The sequence below is a fragment of the Eptatretus burgeri genome, chromosome 5, assembly GCF_056783735.1.
Source record: "Eptatretus burgeri isolate ZD-2024b chromosome 5, Ebu_testis_v1, whole genome shotgun sequence".
NCBI classification, from domain to species: domain Eukaryota; kingdom Metazoa; phylum Chordata; class Myxini; order Myxiniformes; family Myxinidae; genus Eptatretus; species Eptatretus burgeri.
Window position 1 is genome coordinate 49,425,350 of NC_140965.1, and position 23,106 is coordinate 49,448,455.

At 43.4% G+C, this 23,106-nt stretch overlaps 1 protein-coding gene and 1 long non-coding RNA gene across 3 annotated transcripts in view; one reads left to right on the plus strand and one right to left on the minus strand.

The window, feature by feature from the left end:
* PRPF6 (pre-mRNA processing factor 6) overlaps nt 1-23,106 on the minus strand; it is a 50,055-nt gene that overhangs the window by 16,932 nt on the left and 10,017 nt on the right. For both annotated transcript variants that reach the window (XM_085881804.1, XM_085881803.1), the window contains 4 exons: nt 13,444-13,606; nt 12,631-12,749; nt 10,871-11,089; nt 10,384-10,506 (listed from right to left, as the gene is read on the minus strand). In XM_085881804.1, the coding sequence (XP_085737930.1) occupies nt 10,384-10,506; nt 10,871-11,089; nt 12,631-12,749; nt 13,444-13,606 (624 nt within the window). The remainder of the gene's footprint in view (nt 1-10,383; nt 10,507-10,870; nt 11,090-12,630; nt 12,750-13,443; nt 13,607-23,106) is intronic.
* On the plus strand, nt 16,347-22,646 carry LOC147026398 (uncharacterized). The gene is made up of 2 exons (XR_015058317.1): nt 16,347-21,331; nt 21,612-22,646. It is a non-coding gene; the product is annotated as an uncharacterized LOC147026398 (long non-coding RNA).

Sequence of the window (23,106 nt, forward strand, 5' to 3'; positions counted from 1 at the left end):
AATATGGTATCTGATATGCCAATATGGACGATTTATATGGATGATATGGTTTATTTAAACATATCAGTGTATTCCTTAACCCCCAAAACAGGGTTTGCCACTGAAATCGGGTTCATATCTCGATTTTGGCCGAGTTACGGCCAAAAAACGGTTTTGATGGTGGCCATTTTGAATTTTGCTCCAAAAAAAATTGCTCAAGCATGACAAAGTGGCATCACTCGGACTTGAGTTTAGTATAGTCTATGTTACCAGAATCTGCAATAAAATTGTGTATGTACTCCAAAACACACTTTAGCCAATGGCTGCCAGACTAGATCGACATAAAACTTTCAGCATCGGAGCACCTACCTTTGGAGAATTTTTTAAATGATAACTATGACATCATAGGTCATGTGAAAAAGGAAAAACTTTGGACATTTCTCAAGCCCACGTAAACAAAACTTTACATGTATGACCGACGACCCACGTGGAACAAAGTTTGACAACTATGACATCATCAATGACATGGTTTGGCAGCCATATTGGATTTTAGCGAAAACCTTGAACAATCTTATCTCAAACTGCCAAACTGATCAACCTGAAACTTTAACTGTGTCATCGTCTACCCTTGGGGATCTACCATCTACTACCCTATACAATTGATCAATAAAACATCAGTGACGTGGTCTGGCAGCCATATTAGAATGAAACAAAAATTTTTTTTTAATGATTTCTCTAAAACTGCTGAACCTATCGATGACAAACTTCACACAAATGATGGACTACCATTGAGGCATAGAACATGATAACGATGACATAATCGGTCACATTGTCTGGCAGCCAAATTGGATAGAAAAACAAACTTTATCCGATCAATGAGAAACTACATATGTGATCGACTACCCAGTGAAAGTCTGGTATTAAATTTATGATGTCATAGATCACGTGGTCAGACAGCCATATTAGAATGAAAAACAGATCCTATTAAAACCTCCCCCCCAAACCGCTTAACAGATCTATGCGAAACTTCATATATATATATATATATATATATATATATATATATATATATATATATATATATATATATATATAATTGATTAACCACGATAAAATTACGTAATTAAATCGTCACACGTCATGTGGTTGGGCAGCTATTTTGGATTGAAGCTGAATCCTTTTAAAAAAAACCCTCTTCTATCAAACTGCTGAACCAATCAATGCAAAAATTTAGGTCTATCAGAGTAAGCATGGCAATAAAAGTTTGATAACTAAAACATCATTGGTGAAGTGGTTTTAGAAAAAAAAATTTCATTCGATCCAATATGGCTACCAAACAATGTGTACTATGACATCGTACTTGTCAAACTTTATTCCTCATGGCTCGCAGTTTTGCAAGCGGCTACATATAAATCAATCCTCACAGTTATATGTGGCAGTTCTTGGCATCGACCAGCAATGAGAAATATCGTTTGATAAAATGACGTAATAGAATGGCATCCTCATCAGTACAGGTAGCATGAGGGTGGTAGCATGAACAGGTAGCATCGTCGTTGGCACGGGCGTCGTTTGGTACCCGGCATCACTGCTCGCAGTTATAAGCAGATGCTCTAGCTGAACGTTAATCTGCTCACTGACGCATGCAAAATTATCTAATCAATAACAAGCACGCACTCACCAATTACGTTTGATCTATCCCTTTCAATCCCAATCATATGTGTCCATCCTTACTCTGTCATGTCAAAATGCCTCCCGTAAAGTCACATAAGTCATACATGGCAGCTTTTAAGTCAGAAGTAAAGTTCGTTGAGGAAAATGGAGGGAATATGGCTGAGACAAAATGCAATGTGGTATGAGCCAGTGCTGATTTAAGGATTCTGCAGCTTGTTTTAAATATTGTCGTGACACCCCGCCATTTTGCTTTAACAGAAATTAAATATTCAATTTTAAATTACCTAAAGAAGTGAAATCCATCAAGCGAGTCAAAAGTTATAAGTTTAAACGCACCGCCTCGACCGTAAACACGACCACTGGTGTTGATATAAAGGCAGCCAATCAGAGCACGTATCTGAGCACCCTTCCTCTCAACCAATCAGCGCACGCATTGTTGTCTTCCTGCTCTATGCACTGCCATATTGGTAATTGTGCTGAAAGGCTTGGGAATCTATAATATAAAAGGAGCTCACTCTCGGCGTGCCAGCGTCCGTCCGTCCGTCCGTCCGTCCACAATTGTCCTATAGGGGATACCACAAATCAAGCCTAATCTACAAACAGTAGGATTATAGTTGAGTAAGGTTTCAAACAACCTGATATAGTTGAGCAAGATGAGGATAGAAGAGTTGGTTTCAAAAAAAAAACAACTCTTTCTCCTTAATCTTCCTCTTCACTTGTAATAATGGTGCGTTTCATTCAATCCCATTTCTCATGTTGATTGGATTCAGAAAACGCTTGCTATATTCAATACTTTTTTTTCAACATTTCCATTATATTCATACAACAGTAATATAGCGCCATATCAAACAGTATTTCTGATTATACACCACCTTGAACACAACTTACAATACAGGTGAGAAAAGGTAAGAAAAAAGCAGCTGATATTTCATTCATTTATTCACACAATTTTTAAAGAGTTAAAGTTAATTTTTCACCGGGTACCCTTTCTAGTTATGCTGAACGTGTAAAGAAAAAGCAACAGTCTAGAGCTGAAATTGAAAGTATCAAGGCAGATGGAGTCGGGAGTTGGTGCCACCACTGTTGGGTGTGAATTTGGTTTTCCAGTCATCTGCAATGACAATTGTAAAGAACAAAGAAAAAATTGAAAGGCACCCAAAGAGCGCATTGTCTCACCTCACGTTCATTCTGAACAAAATTACCATCGTTAACTGAACGCGTTACAATGACGGCCCGTATACCCGAATCATCTAGGCACCGTATTATGTCACATAGTTTCTTGGCATGGGTTATGAACGTCATTAATTAAATTCTTCACTCACATTGGGTCAGAGATCAGATATATGGATTTTCAGATTTTTTGGATAAGGATTTCAATTCAAGCAATTGTGGCTGGAATACCACTTCACTGAGGACTGAGAAAAAGAAAAAAAAAAGCAGTAAGTTCTGTACTTTATAAAACTTTGTAAGTTCAATTTATTTTTCTTCACTGAGAAAAAGCAAGCGGTTGCAGAGATAAACATTTTTAAAGTGAGAATATACAGAAGCAGACGCAGACGCAGACACACGGGAATTGCAATCGTCTCGCATCCCCTTTGGGGCAACACCAATTGAAGCATCTAGTCAGTCCACGACTCCCGTAGGAGCTACAAAATCAATGAGATTTATAAGTAGTTTAATTTCGAACATGGGGAAACGTTTGTCCTCCTGGATTGAGGATATCAATCAGCACACTATGCCATTAAGCCAGGCAGTAATTATGGCTAAAGCGCCGAGATTATATGATGAAGTCTCTCATAGCCAACGTGTGGCACTCAACGGAATCTGTTCATCTCCTCTCCCTGTAAAGGCTGGAGTGCCCCAAGGTAGTGTTCTGAGCCCAGTCCATAGTCCATATCTTCATCAATGATCTGTCTGACTGGAAAATCTTATTTATCTATTTGCTGATGACCACACGCTCTACCATGAAATCCCTCATCCTTCAGACAGGCAGGCTGCAGCCTTTTCCCTCTCTTCAGACCTTGACAAAATCACATGCTGGTCAAACACTTGGAATATGTCTATCAATACTGACAAATATCACACACTCACTATCTCTCTGCAAAAGGACCATCCTGGACCCCCCTCCCCCCAATCTATTTTCTTAACAATCCCCCTGAGGAGGTTCAGTCATTCAAACTCCTGAGTCTCACTATCTGCCTGATCTTTGTTGTGCGAGCCACATTTCACAGTTGGCCTCCAAAGCCAGCCACCTTCCTTGGCACATCTGAACTATCCACATAGAAGGCCTTCATCCGTAGCTTGATGGAGGCCTTCAACATCATTAGAATCTCTCACAGTGAAGTTGAGTCTATGTGCTTATCACTTCACCATCGCAGACAGGTCAGTGGTCTCTCTGTCTCCTACCGCCTTCTTTCTGGTCTTGCACCCTCTGCTCTTTCTGTGCTTTGTCACACACCCTCCCCCCTCCCCCAGGTTCATGAAGGGCTCACCCAGTCCACCATCAACCATCTTCTGATAAAACCACAAAAATTCAGGATCGCTGCCCACATCCACTCAATTGTTCCTCTTCTTTCCCCACCTGTGGAATCAACTTCAATCTCATTCTTCCCTCCAGGTCTTCAAGACAGCTGTTCACTGCAACCTTAGATCTTCGCCAATCCAAAACCATGATCTTTTCTACCCTCGTTAACCCCACCCAAATCCCTTCTGCAAATTTTCCAGTTTTTCCTCCTTGGAATTTCCTTCTCCATGCATGCATGCTTTCCGTCCTGTTTTTGTCTGTTACATCCTGATCCGTTCAGTGTGCTGGTTCTTCCACGAGCCTCGACTATGTATTCAAAAAAAAAAAGATAAGGCACAGAGTTTGTATGATGAAGTGAAAAAGCAAGAAGGCGAGGGATAAGGCACTGACTTTATAAGGTGAAGTGGAAAAGCAAGAAGCGAGGGATATGGCACCGAGTTTGTACGATGAACTAAAATAGCAGGAAGGTGAGAGATAAGGCACTGAGTATATTTGATGAAGTGAAAGAGCAGGAAGGTGAGGGATAAGGTGCTGAGTTTATATAAAGAAGCAAAAGAGCAGGATGGTGAAGGATAAGGTGCTGATTTTACATAAAGAAGTGAAAGAGCAGGATGGCGAGGGATAAGGTGTTGAGTTTATATAAAGAAGCGAAAGAGCAGGATGGTGAAGGATAAGGTGCTGATTTTATATGATGAAGTTAAAGAGCAGGATGGTGAGGGATAAGGTGCTGAGTATATTTGAAGAAGTGAAAGAGCAGGAAGGCGAGGGATAAGGTGTTGAGTTTATATAAAGAAGCGAAAGAGCAGGATGGTGAAGGATAAGGTGCTGATTTTATATGATGAAGTTAAAGAGGAGGAAGGTGAGGGATAAGACACTGAGTTTATATGATGAAGGAAAAGAACAGGAAAGTGAGGGATAAGGTGCTGAGTTTATATAAAGAAGTGAAAGAGCAGGAAGGCGAGGGATAAGGTGTTGAGTTTATATGAAGAAGCGAAAGAGCAGGATGGTGAAGGATAAGGTGCTGATTTTATATGATGAAGTTAAAGAGCAGGATGGTGAGGGATAAGGCGCTGATTTTATATGATGAAGTTAAAGAGCAGGATGGTGAGGGATAAGGCGCTGATTTTATATGATGAAGTTAAAGAGCAGGATGGTGAAGGATAAGGTGCTGATTTTATATGATGAAGTTAAAGAGCAGGATGGTGAGGGATAAGGCGCTGATTTTATATGATGAAGTTAAAGAGCAGGATGGTGAAGGATAAGGTGCTGATTTTATATGATGAAGTTAAAGAGCAGGATGGTGAGGGATAAGGCGCTGATTTTATATGATGAAGTTAAAGAGGAGGAAGGTGAGGGATAAGACACTGAGTTTATATGATGAAGGAAAAGAACAGGAAAGTGAGGGATAAGGTGCTGAGTTTATATAAAGAAGTGAAAGAGCAGGAAGGCGAGGGATAAGGTGTTGAGTTTATATGAAGAAGCGAAAGAGCAGGATGGTGAAGGATAAGGTGCTGATTTTATATGATGAAGTTAAAGAGCAGGATGGTGAGGAATAAGGCGCTGATTTTATATGATGAAGTTAAAGAGCAGGATGGTGAGGGATAAGGCGCTGATTTTATATGATGAAGTTAAAGAGCACGATGGTGAAGGATAAGGTGCTGATTTTATATGATGAAGTTAAAGAGCAGGATGGTGAGGGATAAGGCGCTGATTTTATATGATGAAGTTAAAGAGCACGATGGTGAAGGATAAGGTGCTGATTTTATATGATGAAGTTAAAGAGCAGGATGGTGAGGGATAAGGCGCTGATTTTATATGATGAAGTTAAAGAGCAGGATGGTGAAGGATAAGGTGCTGATTTTATATGATGAAGTTAAAGAGCAGGATGGTGAGGGATAAGGCGCTGATTTTATATGATGAAGTTAAAGAGCAGGAAGGCGAGGGATAAGGTGTTGAGTTTATATGAAGAAGCGAAAGAGCAGGATGGTGAAGGATAAGGTGCTGATTTTATATGATGAAGTTAAAGAGCAGGATGGTGAAGGATAAGGTGCTGATTTTATATGATGAAGTTAAAGAGCAGGATGGTGAGGGATAAGGCGCTGATTTTTATATGATGAAGTTAAAGAGGAGGAAGGCGAGGGATAAGACACTGAGTTTATATGATGAAGGAAAACAACAGGAAAGTGAGGGATCTACCAAGGAGACGATTACAGCAAATTGAGAGTGGTTTGATGGATTTAAGCGCTGCAACAATATGGATAACATTCGCATAACTGGCATGGACAAACGAGCAGGTAGCAGCTGAATTTTCATCCAAGTTTAAATCCCTTGTGGAAGTTTACCCTCCCCGGCTACTTTTATTTATTTATTTATTTTTAATTCGTAATTATTAATATTTAATCCCTTAATAGTACAAGAAAAAAAACATTTTTTGTAAGTTCAATTTGTTTTTGTAAAATGCGAACACTACATATAAAAGTAGCCGACACTCCAGCTCAGTGTCAGCATACATACCTGCGTCCCTCAAAAAACAAAGAAGACTGAATATAAAAAGGCTATACATTTTGAATGTGGACGAGCTTTGCATTTTGCATTTCTATTTTGATGTTCCTCTTAGTGTGTTGTTGTATATTATTCAATACTAGCAAGTACAACCCGTCGCTCACTAAAGGGAATATTAATGGGGTGGTAGCATAGAGAGGAGAGAGGTGGAAGGGAGAGAGAGAGAGAGAGGTGGGAGGGGAAGAAGTGGGAAGGGAGGGAGAGAGAGGTGGGAGGGGAGGGAGAGAGAGGTGGGAGGGGAGGGAGAGAGAGGTGGGAGGGGAGGGAGAGAGAGGTGGGAGGGAGGGAGAGAGAGAAGAGGAGTGGAGAAGCTAGGAGGCGGTAAGAAAGGGGGGGAGCTGGGGGAAGAGTGAGGAAAGAGGGGTGGAGAGAGCGACGCCTCACCAAATGTCGCTATACACTGTGGGAGGGATGGGTGTGAGGAAGGGGTGTGAGAGAAAGAGACAGGGGTGTGGGAGGAGAGTGCTGCATTTAATTAGGTGAGAGTGAGGAGGGGGACACACACACACACACACACACACACACACACACACACAGAGAGAGAGAGAGAGAGAGAGAGAGAGAGAGAGAGAGAGAGAGAGAGAGAGAGAGAGAGAGAGAGAGAGAGAGAGAGAGAGAGGAGAGGAGAGGAGAGGAGAGGAGAGGAGAGGAGAGAGAGAGAGAGAGAGAGAGAGAGAGAGAGAGAGAGAGAGAGAGAGGAGAGGAGAGGAGAGGAGAGGAGAGGAGAGAGAGAGAGAGAAGAGAGAGAGAGAGAGGAGGTGGGGTTATCAAAGGGAATGATATGCTTTATTACCGAAACACACACACACACACACACACACACACACACACACACACACACACACACACACACACACACACACACACACACTGAGGTGTCAGTTCCCAGCTAATTTGGCCTAAACAATGCAGAAAGCAAGAAAATAACCATATACCAAGATCTTAAAAATGAAGTGAAAAGATCCTGGAAGTTGAAGAGTGCCAAAATTGTACCAGTGATCATTGGAGCAACAGGAATGATGAAGAAGAACCTTACAGAGATCAGCATCTAAATGAATATCACATGAACAATCTCCCCCTCTTCGCTCCTCATCCCACCAAGTTTTATACAGATCCCAAAGGCGGATGCAGACGGCCTTTGTTTTCTGGCGTTTTATATTATTTTAAATTTTATTTTTCACGTAGAATTTCATAAAGCAATAAAATTCTTAATGTTTTATATGTTTTGTCATTTTGGTATGGCTTAAATCCTCCCCACTCAATCCTGGCTTTTGTCATAGTCCACGATGTGGATGATCACATACGTGTGGAAATATCGATGCGAATATCGTTTTAAAAATCATTAAATGCCTAATGTTTTCGATATTTTGGTATTTTGGTATGGATTAAATCCATCTATGTTTTTTAATTGTTTAAGATTTGTGTGATGGTTTGGATATGTATCGCTTTAGGAATGGTTCTGTCCACTGTCAATTTTCCCCCCTCCCACGATCCTGGCCTGGTTTGGTCGAGTCCACATTTATGTTTGATTTACGATTAATGTTTGATATACTTTTAAATTTGGGGTTGCATGCACTAGCCCAGAGACAAAGTAACTTCTTTGCGTTGGAATCACCATCATAGCTTCAGCAGTTATTGAGGGAGGTTGGGCTACAGTTTTACATTGTTTTGAGAGGGGAAGCAGAACAAGTACAAATTGGCATTTTAGCGATCTCTTGTGGTATTTTCACAATGTATTCTGACATTATAATAAGTCTTGGTAGTTCAGAAAACGCTTGAGAATTAAAGGTATGGCTTTTAAATGCTTATGACTTCACTCCATAGTGGTGTATAAGCCTATCATTGCAAACACATTTGAATGGGAGGCCATTTCCTGAATCATCTCGACATGATTCTCTCTCATCTCTCTATAGTACTCCTGCACTCCATGATACATTAATGTTTTTGGCATATTACAGTTAATATACGTCATTCTTGTCCCCGGAGGTAACACGTCTACACTGGAAAGAGCGCGCCCGCACTGGAAAGAGCGCGCCTGCACTGGAAAGAGCGCGCCAGCAATGAACAGAGCGCGCCAGCAATGAACAGAGCGCGCCAGCAATGAACAGAGCGCGCCAGCAATGAACAGAGCGCGCCAGCAATGAACAGAGCGCGCCCGCACTGGAGACCACGCGCCCGCAATGGAGACCGCGCGCCCGCAATGGAGACGGCGCGCCCGCAATGGAGACCGCGCGTCCGCACTGGAGACCGCGCGTCCAGTCCATGTATCCTCATCAACACAATGCTTTACGAGCCCTTCTGTGTGAAATTGCTCTTGCATAAATCTCTCAGTGACCTATCCTTTGCGCAAACCGGGATATGACTGTACATCGATATGATAACAAACATGTTAAAAAAAACTATTTCCATTCCTTATTTATGCAAAAGGTCATCCCATAAATTAACCTGGAAGTACTTCAGTGAGCATATGTTGTGAGTGTCAGGGAGAAATTAACACCTTGATTGCTCTGAGTGCGTTTTGCCAACTACTGGAGTTGCTAACTACAGACTTACCTATGAATGAAGGAAAAAAACTAGAAAAGCACTCAGTTGAGTGCACAACTCCGCCAGGCTGAACAGTTTATGGTTTGTATCCCATTGGTAGGCCGGATCTGAACCAAAATCGAATCGGCTTGTTCTTGTCACCTCATCAACTCATCCACCTAGTTTTGTCATAACTCGTCCATAGTGTTTTGAGATATCATTCTATATATCGTTTTTGGCCCCACATCTCAATGGTGAAAAAAAAAATCACTTGCAGAATAAAAAATATAAATTATCATATCCGGAATCGAATCTTCAGCAAAATCAAATCGATTTGTCCTCGTCACATACCCAACCTGTCCAACAAGGTTGGTTTGAATCCATCCACAACTTTTTTCAGATATTGTGCTATACTGTATATCGGTTTTATCCCTACCAATCAATGGTGAAGAATCACCGAAAAAAATTCACAGATCCGGATTCAGATCTTCAGCAAATTTGAATCAATTATTCCTCGTCACACACCCAACCTGCCCATCAAGTTTTGTCGGAATCCATCCGTAATTATTTGAGACGTCTTCACAGACAAACAGGGGTGGAAACAAAACCTCCGTCCACCTTCGGTGGCAGAGGTAACTAGAAGGGCACTCGGTAGAGCGTGTACCTCCACCATATAATGCCTGATCCACAAGAACTTTTCGGGCCCAATACATTTTTGAAATATCATACTATATCATTTTTAGCCCTATCTCTCAATGGTGAAGAATGATTAAAAAAATTGCATAGTAGGATCCAGATCTTCACCAAAATCTAATGAGTTCATCCTTGTCACACACCCAACATGTCCAAAAAATTTCATCCAGATCTGTCCACAACTTTTGAGATATCCTGTACACAAACAGACAAAGGTATGAAAACATAACCTCCTTCACCTTCGTGGCAGAGGTAAAAAATGGGAAAATTAGCCAATTTGACTTGTAAGCCGAAAAATACAGCAGTTTCAATACCAAAGCTTAACATGTTTGAAAATTAAATGTCAATAAAAAGGATAATAAACATTCCAGAAAAGCTTCATATTTAATCACAAGGCAATTTCCCATTTCAACCCCAACCAAAATACGCACGCTCTCCGCATCTTCCATCCATGCATGTTTGCGATCTTCTTCCTCCACTCCAATTCCAATGACAGCCCGAATGATAGCTTGGCACGTGGCTACGCTTCCTGCTTTGTCACACTCTTCGGAATCCTGTCGTTACAAACACGCATTGCAGGAACATGTGAACAAAACCAATGTGTCCAAACAGTTCCTCCAGTCAGCCATGTCTGTGTAATTGTGCAACCAGTGAGATGAATCCGTGATTCAACTCTCATTTATTTATTTTTCTTGCATTCAAAGGCTCAAAGTCATAAAATTAAGTACTTTTTTTTCAAACGTGACTTCATCACAACAGCAAATTCGGTGACTTTATCACAATACTTCATTCTACAAAGATCTGCAAAGCGCGTTCATTATTAGAAGAAAAAAGAAACAAGCAAAATATTTATTGTGAATTGTGCAAGTACGATGAAACTCCCTTCCTGTAATACTTTTAGAGGCGATGCTCACAAACCTGTATCCACTGATCTCGATTTATCTCCACACCATTGGCGCGCAAGGATGCAATAGCACGGTCCACAATTTTATCCACCATGGTGGTGTTCCCATTGGCTTCCTCCAGTTTGGCAGCAGTGATCCAAATGTGCCGGTCAGTGGGAATGTTTTCTCGAGCCTTGTTCAACACCCGCCGTGCATTCTCGTACGTTTCCAACCGTGCCAACGCTAGCCAAAGCTGGGAAAGATGGGGGATGGGATGAGATAGAAAGGCTGTTGAGAGGCACAAAGCTGACAATGGGAGAAATTAAAGGAGATAAGCAAAATCAGAATGTGAATTAAAGGAGACGTCAAATGTGAAAGTGAGATATGAATCGAAAGACTTAAGGGGGGAATTTAGAAAGACAGGACAAGAGTGGAGTGCTTGGCAGAGTATGGATAGATTATCATGACGATCAAAAAACAATATGCCCTTCCAAGTGGCCAATGGAGAGAGGAGAGAGGAGAGAGGAGAGAGGAGAGAGGAGAGAGAGATATTATAATAAGGATACCATAAAATATTACAAATAACAACATAAAAAGGAACAAAACAAACACATTTCGATCCATTAATAAAAACTGGAGAGTTCTTAGAACACCTTACCACATGCAGTCTTGAGGGGCAAAGACATGGGTGGGGTCTGTGAGCGGAAAATTTTATTGGTCGTGATGACTTAAATGCCATAATATTTTGTCCAAGTACTGCCAACGGAAGCTTTATGAAATGGCCAAAAAGGCGATTTGTGTTCTAGTGTCCAAGTATATAATTCAATTGACATAAAACTCAAGATTTTAAAGGTTGTAGAAAAAAAAAAATTTTCAGAGGTTGAAAAAAAAAACAAAAAAAAAACATTCACCGTTGATGCAGAGTTTTTTTTACACCACCTTCTATTAGTTCTCCGTGCCTGTCGTACGTGTCTATTATTACATCCTTCAAAACAGTAAGTTTCCTGTTTGGAATGATTTTCAATTTTGTTTGACTGCCAGACAGGCAGACAAACGAAGAAAATGATCTCACTCCTCTCTGTGCCTGTGCGATTGGGACAAATTCAGAGCCAAAAGTACTGCGAAACTACAGGTTCCTTTTCCGATTTATGTTCAAACTATAACATTCAATTGAAATCAAGTTGTTCCTCGATCACAAACTGACGCTTCTGAAGAGAGACAGACAAAGTGAACCAATTGCTTCATCGTGCTTTTTGCTTTGCACACGAGGTTTCAAAACATGACCAGCGGTGAGGACAGCAACATCAATGACAAATTATATTCCACAAACTGGCTGAGCACAGAGTTCCTCCAATCATGAGTCAGGACCTTTTCATAACTTTAGCGATCTTGAAATGGAGGGAAACATTCAATGCACCAAATCAGTTCATTCAGCTTGGACAGTGAAAATAAGCAGAGATACACCACCAAGCCCACCTCCTTCCAAATTTCCATTTTTTTCCGTCCTGAGTGTTTACTTTTGTATCCATAATGTCCACCCCGGACATCTTCTCCTACCCCTCATTCCTTCCCATGCTGATTATTTGTCGAAGTCTGCCCTCTATTTGTCCTTCAACCCTGCTGTTGGTGTTTCCTCCTCTCTCTCAACCCTGCTGTTAATGTCACCCCCCCCCCCAACACCTGCCACCCTCTCTCTTTCCACTGTTCCTTTTGTTCTGTTGCATCCTGATCCATCCAGTGTTCGAGCTCTTCCATGAGCCTTGACTATAGAGAAAGAAATATATAAATCCCAACCTCCACACTTGTGGGGCAGCATTCAACCGCACGGCTCAAGAGGATGCGGGCATCATCCGGGTCTTCGAGTTCCACAGCGGCCTTCCAGAGCCTCACTGAGTTCGGCACTTGTTCCAGAGCTGTGAGGGCCAGGAAGAAAATTCACAGTGTGATTTTTAGAGGAAATAACATTAAAGTGAACCAGAAAATAGAATTTGACACAAATGTGTCGGTGGAAATGTCTCCGCCTGCGTTAGTCGCCACCTCACCATTACGTTTGATCTCAATTAAAGGTCACGTGAGAGGGGAGAGGAAGAGAGACAGAGACAGAGAGTGCAAGAGAAATAAGTCAAAGAAAGACATCAGATGCTTCTAACTTAAGTTATGGTCTGCAAAATGATTTTCAAAGGATGTGACGACCTTTGACCTTTTGCCTGTTGAACCCAAAACCAAATGGTTTAAGGTTTTTCTACAGTCCACAAATGCATCAAGTTTGGTTGAAATCTCTTCAGTACTGCACTTCACAAATTATCGCGGTAACAAAAGCAGACAATACACAGAGGGACGGTCACATGGACAGACAGTCGTAGGGACAACTCAAGAACATAATGCCTCTTTCCTTCAGCTGCGGAGGCATAAAAATATTGTTTTAAAAAAATAATAATAATTGTGAATCAAAAAGGTAAAGACAAGACTGAAGCAAACAACCTGAAGAAAAAAAAAAAATGAGATTTTACATTCACCAGTTTGACAAAGTTCAATCAAATTTGTGAACACTTGGTGTTCCAATCAATGACAAGACATGAAACGTCCAAAATGATACTGTCAGCACACCCTTTCTGAGTACGCGCTTCTTGGCCTTCAGCTCCGTCTCGAGGTCAGCCGCACGGATCCAAACACGCACGGACTGTGGAAGATGACGTACTGCATTGGCTACCACAGCCTTGGCAGAGTCTCCAGGCTGCAGTCGAGCAGCCTCCAGCCACACGTCCTCACTCTGCAGCAGGACATCATGAGAGGATTAGAACACTGATGGGATAGGCAAGGACACTGCAAATGGTATGCCTGTTTGGCTGGGTAATGCTTGCATTCATCATTCTACTTCTAAAATGCATTAAGCACCGTTTGTGGGTCATTCAAATGCAGATGCGGATCAAGCCTGAATACCACACCTACACGGATACACCTCCCTTGCATCCAATGTATTGTTGTGGTTACCAAATTCGCAAACCACCATTCAGGTCCCTTAGGTGAGATATCTCCGTAAGTATATGTGTAGTTAGGCCCAAACCCGTTGTCTAGTGGGAATACATGTCATTTATGCGTGCTGCGACTCTTCAGGATAGCCGTTTTTCTTTTGCTATCTTTATTTTGGACCAACCGCCATTGTTACCACCACCAACCACAACATCAACCACCCACCACAACGCCGCTTCACCACAACAGCCACGACCTTTCCCGTCACACCTTGCAACCGTCGCATCGCCACCGTTCTTGCGCCGCTTGTGGGTACCGGTATTGGACTCGTGCAGGGCGCGCGCCGAACAGCGTGTACAAAACCACGGATTTTCCACTTCAAAAACGGATCAAAAACGACACACGCCCACTTTTGTTCCGTCCAATCGGTGAGCGAGGGGCGATCGCTATATGCAAATTTATGGATCAAAATGCATTCACGCCCACTTTTTCTCGGGCCAATGGGGAGCGAGGTGAAAGGTCGAAGGCAGGGGGTCAAAGATGAGAGAGCGAAGCCACGGGGCTTATATAAGCGACCGCGTTCGTCAGTCAAGTGAATAGAGAGTTAAGACTTCGCAGTCGGTGGAGTTGGGAAGAAGAAGCAAGAAGGAGTTGGTCGTCGTCGTGTGCGTTGGAGTCGGAGCAAAGGGGACGGAGCTGTGGAGAGGCGGCGAGGGCAGACGAGGGGGTGCTCGCGTCGTGCAGGGAGCTGCACACCAGGGAGGCCGACGGCGCGACCTGGCCGAGGTGGAGACACTCGTCGCGGGACTCGAGGCAGAGTAGAAATCCTCTATACCCCGAGCATCAGCAACCCCCTCCTGTTCCCCCCCCCCGCGCTGAGATAGTGCGACCAAGGGGGCCCCTTTCCCACCCCCTACCAGACACTGTCCGCGAGGCCCGCGGAGTTGAGGCACCATCGCCGCTCCGCGTCTCATCACCAGACGGGTAGGCCCGACCCGGTCTCGGCCTCAGGCCCGCCTCATCTTTGAGGGTGTTCTTTTTCTTGGTTTTGGATATGTGTTGTCGGCGCCGTCTGTGAAGTAAAATTGTATAAGTGTTGCCGTGTGCTCGCGTAATCGGTATTAGATCTGCATTGTCGCATTTGCTTTTTGTGTAAAAATTGCATTGTGTTTCTCTTCTTTTCTATGTGCTTTTGGTGGAATTGAATATGTGTGCTTTCCGTTCGTCGCGAATAAATGTGCTTTGTGTTGAACTGTTTCCCGCTTCGCTTCGTCATTTCCTTCATTGAATCCTCATCTTGCTTCACGTAAAGGGTTGGTAGTGGGCTGAATACGCCCGATAATTAATCGAACCGTCGAGGCCGACGATAACACCGCTCGGTTATCCCGATAGTACGGAACGGGTCGCTTAAGTGGCCAGTGTCCGAAGTCGACCTGCGGCGAGGTGCGATCGCCCGGTCTACCCTCCGTGTGGGTACTTAGGTAGGTCGAATTTGGCGAGCAACCCTATCCCACGCGGAGGCTGATTGGCTCGATCGCGGTGAGACCGAAAGGTCCACCCGTGACTGGTTCCCGGCGTTAGTCCGAGAGGGTCACGACTGGATTGTCCGTCCGGTGGGCGACGTGCCGCGATTCGAGTTACGTGGCCGTCCGCATGCCGGCGGGCGCGAATCCGTAACAGTATGTTTATCCCCACACTTTAAAAAAAAGGGGAGGGGACGTTGTAATCGGCTCTGTCTGTCCGTCACACTATCTCCTCCTAAAGGCCCGGTCACACCTTGACGTTTTCGCCAACGTATGCCGATTTTTGAATTTTTTTTCTAAAACGCTGGCACACGTTGAATACGTTATGGGTAAGTTTTGATAACATTGAGAGCACACTGGCATACGTCGTAGTACGTTGCCATACATCGTTGTACGTTGGCTTTAAACGTTGTACTTTTCGGTTGTCCTCAAATTTTTTCATGCTTGAAATTTCACGACGTATGCCGGCGTATGACTCACACGTTCCGCTACGCTGGCCACAAGTTGTAGGCACGGTCTGCGATCGTTGACAGACGTCAACACATGCTACTTGTAAGTTAATCATAAGTTGAGACACGCCGAGGTAGTGTTTAGAGTACCCGAAACTTATTTCCTACCTATGATTAACGTGTTGTTGGCACGTTACGTGATCGTTGCCACACATCGACAGACGTTACTTTTAAGTTACTCATAGGCTGAAAGACGTCGGTATAATGGATCGTCCTTGCGTCAGCGTCCACGGCCATGGCCAGGACACTTATTTGCAGCATTCTTCAAACTTTTCTTCGGCATGACGAGGATGTTCACACTTCGATGTCTAGCTTGGCTATGATTCCAATTGTCCATCGGCAGCGTCTATTTAAAATAGTCGAGTTTGAGCATTTTAACACGTTCAGAAGAAACGTTTCAAATTTCCAAACCCCAGCGTCAAAAAAAACAAAAAAAAAAAAAACAAAGGCGAGTGACAGCAATTTAAATCGTTCATTGTAAACAATGAAACTAGCTGAGTGGTGTTATGATGATGATATGCTAGGTGGTCATATTTGAGCCATAGTTGAATAATCAATAGTCAATAGTTGTATATTAATCAGCTGTCAGGATTCAAACCTTGCTTTAAAATGTTGCTTTAAATGTATCATGCTGTTTTCACTATGTCTTTGATAACCCTTTATGGCTCTGCAGCTGCACAACAGCATGTCCTTGGGAAAACTGTGTATGCTGATATCCCACACATTCGTGTTCTTAGTCATCACCAGAGTTTCGCCTTTGCTATCAGCAGGTGCCAGTGTAGGGGTGTAGGAGTCTTAGAAAGTTATTAGTTTGCAAGATGAACTGTTGGGTTGCGAATCTGAGGATTGATTGATTCAACTTCCCTGAGGGCCCCTAGGGAGGGGGGAAAGAAGCCCACTGCCGCATTTATTTCTTTATTTCTTTATCCCTTAGCACACACTTATAGTCCACACCCAGTTTTGCTTTTGTGTGATTATATATACAACTGTTTTGAAGTAAAAATCTCAATGTGGTCCGGGGGCACCTGACTGAAGGGCCTTTGGGCTGCATTCCGCATGCGTAGTGCCATCTTCTGAAATAAATCGTATCATTCGAGAACCCTCATTCGACTCTGTCATTACTCGGCCGAGTGAAGAGTCATAACAATTGGCGACGAGGATGGGATGCGACTGATGCTGGCGGTGTGGACGGCGGGACTCCACTTGGTGTACAGCGATCGCAAGGGTTCAGCTAAAGGTACGTGGAAATTGCACGTATAGGGCACCTAACACAGGGAGCCTAGTTAGGTGAAAACTGTACACTTGGTGGGCAGTGCCCCACTGGACGCAGCTCCAGGATCTGCTCGAATCAAGAACTGTAACGGTAAAAACATATGAGGTGATTCGAATGCGGTTTGTTTGAAGGGCACAAAGAGGGCTGGCAGGCCGTATGTTAGAACCGGTAAGGGTCGAGGATAAAGGTATCCGTGTGAAATAAGGAGGAAACAGGTTGCAATCCTGTACCATAGAGAGGGAAGGTTAGAGGCCTTCATTGGGTTTGAGGCTATTAGGCGGCGGGTCGAAAGGGATCTCGGTCCCGGTGTAAAAGGAGAAACGATTTACAGCTATTAGGCGGCTGATTGAAAGGGATTTCGGTCCCGGTGTAAAAGGAGAAACGATTTACAGCTATTAGGCGGTTGGTAAGATAAGAACAAAAGATGGGGAATAACTCTGCAAAGAACATAGAGTTACCCAAAGGAACAACACTTAAAGTTATCGGTGAAAGTGGAAAACACTGGAGAGCGTTTGCAGCGTGGCTAACGGAGTCACAAAGTGAGACAGGACGTAAGCGATTTGATTCAGAGGGAATCTTGAACCAACGGGAAAAGAACACAAAGTTAATGAGCCAGGAGAAGGGCTGTTTGTAGAGTTACCTATTTGGATGTATTTGTGAATACAATGTGGTGGGGAAGGTTGAGTTTTGTGTTAGACGTAAGTTGAGTGTTCCAACCTGGAACTTGTATGTGTGGAACAACTTGTATGTTTGTATGGAGATAATGATTGGTCGTCATCGTTAATGCGAAGACTTTGGACGAGGTGAATTGCGCACACCAAATCCGGAGGAAGGACGATGATGACCGATTCTGCACGTGTTGTTAATTCAGTGATGGGCAAATGTCATTGAGAGAGAGAGTGTGTGTGTGTGTGTGTGTGTGTGTGTGTGTGTGTGTGTGTGTGTGTGTGTGTGTGTGTGTGTGTGTGTGTGTGTGTGTGTGTGTGTGTGTGTGTGTGTGTGTGTGTGTGTGTGTGTGTGTGTGCGAACTGGATGGGGAATTGAATAATTAAAACCACTTCAGCAGACAGTTTGGGGATTATGTGTGAGAATTCCCTACAGTACTCGTGCTGTGGGATGTCAAATGGACCAACGTTCGGGTTTTCTCATGGTCCGATAAACTCTGTATGCTGTTTTGGCTTTGAACACTGTACGTGATACGTGATAAATGGATGGTCTCCACGGAGCATCATTTTGATTTCAAATTCAAATTCAGTTCTGTTTCCACTTTGCATGTTTCGTAAGGCTGATCGACGTTACGGGTTCGTTTTAACGTCAGTTTCAATTCTGATTCATTGTTGGGGTCATTAAGCATGTTTTATACTTGATTTTCGTAAATCTGGGAAAAAAACTTATTTTATGGGGTTTTGCGAGTCACGTGACGTGCCGTAGGATTTAACAGGCGCGACGAAAGCACGAAATCGTCCCGTCGAAGGACAGCTTATCGTGAGGGTTTACGAGATGGATTAGCACATTTTACAAGATGGGGACGCCCTTCTTAGGATTCTGTAAAAATTCCGATTTAAAACGAACGTATTTGAGATGTCGTCAAATATTTGTTACGTGAGTTTGATCGTAAAAACCAACGCGCTGATAAGACGTATTGCTCATGTGAGTGCGTGATGACGTAATCACGCATGGGCCCAGCGGGCTTTGTCAAACTTGAAAGTGCAATTAACACCCTGCTGTGAACGTGCCTGCTTGTCGGAGCAATGTACGAGAATTTCTCAAGGCCGCTGATTTTGAATATGGTGGACAAACTAGATTTTAAAGAGATAGCTTTGTGGTAAAATTAATTAATAAGGACATTGACGTTTCAAAGGATTGCTCGATTTTTTTGTTTCGGGGCGAGTGCACGCGCTATCGGAACATGGAAGCGACAATGCTTTGAAACAAGGCTGTAATATATATATATATATATATGTTTGTTCCGGTTGTTGTTGTTGTTTTTGTTGTTGTTGTTGTTGTTGTTGATTGGGCTTCGTGACCGGAAGAGGAAAAGAAAAAAAAAAAAAAAAAAAAGAGACGCGGAAGAGGCGCAGGACCGAGGGATTTAGGATAGATGGAAAAGGGGATTTAAATGCTTTGAACAAGGAACGGATTTTATTTAAAGTGGGTTTATCTTTTTAGCCGCATCTCGCGTAGTGAACGCCGGCTCTAAGAGAGCTCCGCGTTGTTCTTATTATTCTTCTTCTGGTGAAGACAAAACCTTTAGGACGTGGCTCTTGGACACATTTGTCCTTGTTTACATGTCAGACATCCACGAACAAGGACGTTTGGTAGGCTACGCACTGATGAGGATAGCGGTGTTTTTGGGAAAAATTACGGGCGGAGCTCGTGCTGTTTGAACACGCAGCCATCGTGGGCCTTGACGAGGGAGCGTTTCGATTCTCTGCCTGTCGGGGTCGAGCTGTTTGTCTGGAAGCAGACAGAAAAGCATGTCTGTTGTCTTTATATGAGCCTCTATCTGTCAGGATAAATTCATTGGATTTGGGAAGCATAAGCGGAATTAAAGGGATGTAGAGTAACGGTTGCTTAGCAACGACATCGATCTGGAAGGAATGGAATTGGCTTTGCACTGCACTCACTGTCGACTACGATGAAACAGGGCAGGATTATGAATACGTGGTCAAAGCACATAGAGATTACACCGTCAAACGCTCTCTGATGACAACCAACCGATGGATCGGGAAGGAAGGAGCGGCGGTGGAGGTGAAACAAGCCGCCAGAGAGCGCGAACTAATGAAGCACAGAGAAGGACTAACACCGCACATCTCAATGGCAGTTAGTAACAGACATAGTGCAGGGGAGTTAGGAAGAATGGTGAACAGATTGAGATGCGCCCCAGAACCACAAGATGGAGCAACGAACACCAGAACACTTTACAGGCCGTCAGACAAGGAGATGGATGGAAGGTATGCTTGCCTGATCAAAATCTACAGTAGTGTACAGTAAGGTCTCTGGCCTTCACATCCACTCACCACGCACCCAGAGCAACTTCCAGTCCTGCAAGCTCTAGTCATGGTGGGAGCCTCGTACGGAGGTATCATTTAAAAATAATCTTTTACACAAATACTTGTCATTATGTTGCAGTTGACTGCAGTGTTCAGTGCAGTGGCATGCTGTAAACCTTGTAGTAACGGAGACAGTGACAGAACCTTTGACGACACAATATGCAACTCCTGGTACTCACACTACTCCTTTGTGGGGGGGACCTATCACTAGGCAACACACTAACACACTCAAGCCAAAGAAACCGTATACACCTCCGTGGCAAAGGGGGACACGGAAATGAACCAGTACCAACCCCACAGCGACATAGGAGGGGAGCGGCTGGAGAAAGAATGGAAGCAGGTGAATACGCAAGGTTGGGGAAAACATACAACCAAGAACTTGATAAGGTAAAGATATTTTCAAAGGAACCTGGCAAGACCGCACCACTCATTTCCAGAGGGCTGACAACCATCCAGCCACAGCAGCTCATAGAACTGTCTTGCGTCCAAGCCGAGGAAACTTACGATTTGATAGAACGAAACGAGGAAATAAAATCGATTAGATGGTCTTATGCTATGACAAAACCTGTTGGGAGGGGGGGACGTCAGAAAATGCAGAAAAGACAGAAGTGGCTTGGCAGAACAAAACGCAAGACAAAACCCAGCGGGGGCACTTTGCACAAATAGGATTCATATGGGGTCAACACGCATCTCTAATTACCCAAGTTCCATGGGCCCCTAAAGAACCCTTTTGGAGTACAGTTGTGAAATCTTGTGAAAATACAGTAACCTCCCGGAGAAGAACACATTTCACTTATAGGTGTTTTCACCTATAAGGCTTGAAGCTCTCACGAGCGATCGAGTGGAACGCAAGGAGGGTTACGCAGGGTGGAGATCTATATTTCATGACTGGGGAGACTGGTTACTGTGCCTGGTAGGGGCAGCAATCCTAATCATCATGGGAATCATTTTTGGAGTATTTCTGATCAAACGTCTCATTTCCATTTGTCTAAAGAAATGCTGTGAAGCCTCACCCCTCACCCAGGCCATCATAATAATTAACAGCGAACTCATGGAGGAAGACCCCGAGGACCTCTGTATGGGGCCACAACCCGACCCGACCCCCCACCAGCTGAGGAGCCAACAAGGTGTTCTGGTGGAGGGGCACCCTGGGGAAGACTCTTCCAGGTATTACTGATTACTCAACGAACTTTCAAGTGAAAAGGTAAGCCAAACATGGACTCACGCATCTCACTACACACGAAGATACAGGAATTTGTAACAAGAAAGAAAGGAAATCTACAAGTAAAATGCTGATGGAGGTTTATGATAGATGTGGCAGTGTTTTGACTAGCATATGCATAATCGTGGAAAATGGACAATACTAGGTAGTGAAGGCATGTATGGAAAATACTTGTATGACCCTTATATGTAAATATGCATCTCATGAGACTCTTTTGTCTTCTAGCGCAAGTTGAGAAAGGAGCTTACACCATGCCTTGAGCGCTCACAGTGCTGCTCACCCATTATACATTTGCATATTGTAAATATTATTGTTGTAATTAGTGTCGAGTATAATTGCCTAAATAATAATGTTGCTGTTAATATTGTATAGACTTGTAGTGCCTTTAATATTGTGTGGACTTAACATCAAATTTGTATATGACAACTTAATGGGAGACTTGTGGCAGTGGGCAAGACAAAAGGCAACAGAAGCTAACCTGAACCACCGGCAGTTGGGGACTTCTCATTTGGGGAATGTTGATGGCTATCCACGGCATTCGCAAATCCCGTTTGGCAGGCACGGGGGCCTAGGGGTAGCTGCTACAGGAACCAAATAGGGATCCACTCGGTTGGTGAGTATCAGGTATGGCTGGGTATGGTCAAATATGACCAAGGAGGGAACTGTTATGATGATGATATGCTAGGTGGTCATATTTGAGCCATAGTTGAATAATCAATAGTCAATAGTTGTATATTAATCAGCTGTCAGGATTCAAACCTTGCTTTAAAATGTTGCTTTAAATGTATCATGCTGTTTTCACTATGTCTTTGATAACCCTTTATGGCTCTGCAGCTGCACAACAGCATGTCCTTGGGAAAACTGTGTATGCTGATATCCCACACATTCGTGTTCTTAGTCATCACCAGAGTTTCGCCTTTGCTATCAGCAGGTGCCAGTGTAGGGGTGTAGGAGTCTTAGAAAGTTATTAGTTTGCAAGATGAACTGTTGGGTTGCGAATCTGAGGATTGATTGATTCAACTTCCCTGAGGGCCCCTAGGGAGGGGGGAAAGAAGCCCACTGCCGCATTTATTTCTTTATTTCTTTATCCCTTAGCACACATTTATAGTCCACACCCAGTTTTGCTTTTGTGTGATTATATATACAACCGTTTTGAAGTAAAAATCTCAATGTGGTCCGGGGGCACCTGACTGAAGGGCCTTTGGGCTGCATTCCGCATGCGTAGTGCCATCTTCTGAAATAAATCGTATCATTTGAGAACCCTCATTCGACTCTGTCATTACTCGGCCGAGTGAAGAGTCATAACAAGTGGTACCGTTTAAAAGTCGTTGAGTGTAAAAAAAAATCCAATTGTTGAGCACAAGCGTCTACTTTCAATAGTGGAGATGCAGCCATTTAAATCGTTGAGTGGCAGCCTATGAACCTACCCGTGGACACGCGGACGCAAGGACGATCAATCATAACCCACACCCTCCCCCTCACACCCACCTGCTACTGCCAACATGAACAAACTACTACTAATACTAATACTAATAGTAATACTGATACTGATACTGTTACTGCTGACATGGACATCGACTCAAAAAGGACTCGAAAACACTGTTGGGTTCCCCTTTTATGAACACCATTTTTATATACCAATTCCCAAAACCGCTGGGAACACGTCTTTATATGGCAGTTGTAACCTAGAAACACATTCATTTATTTGTCGACCGGAAGA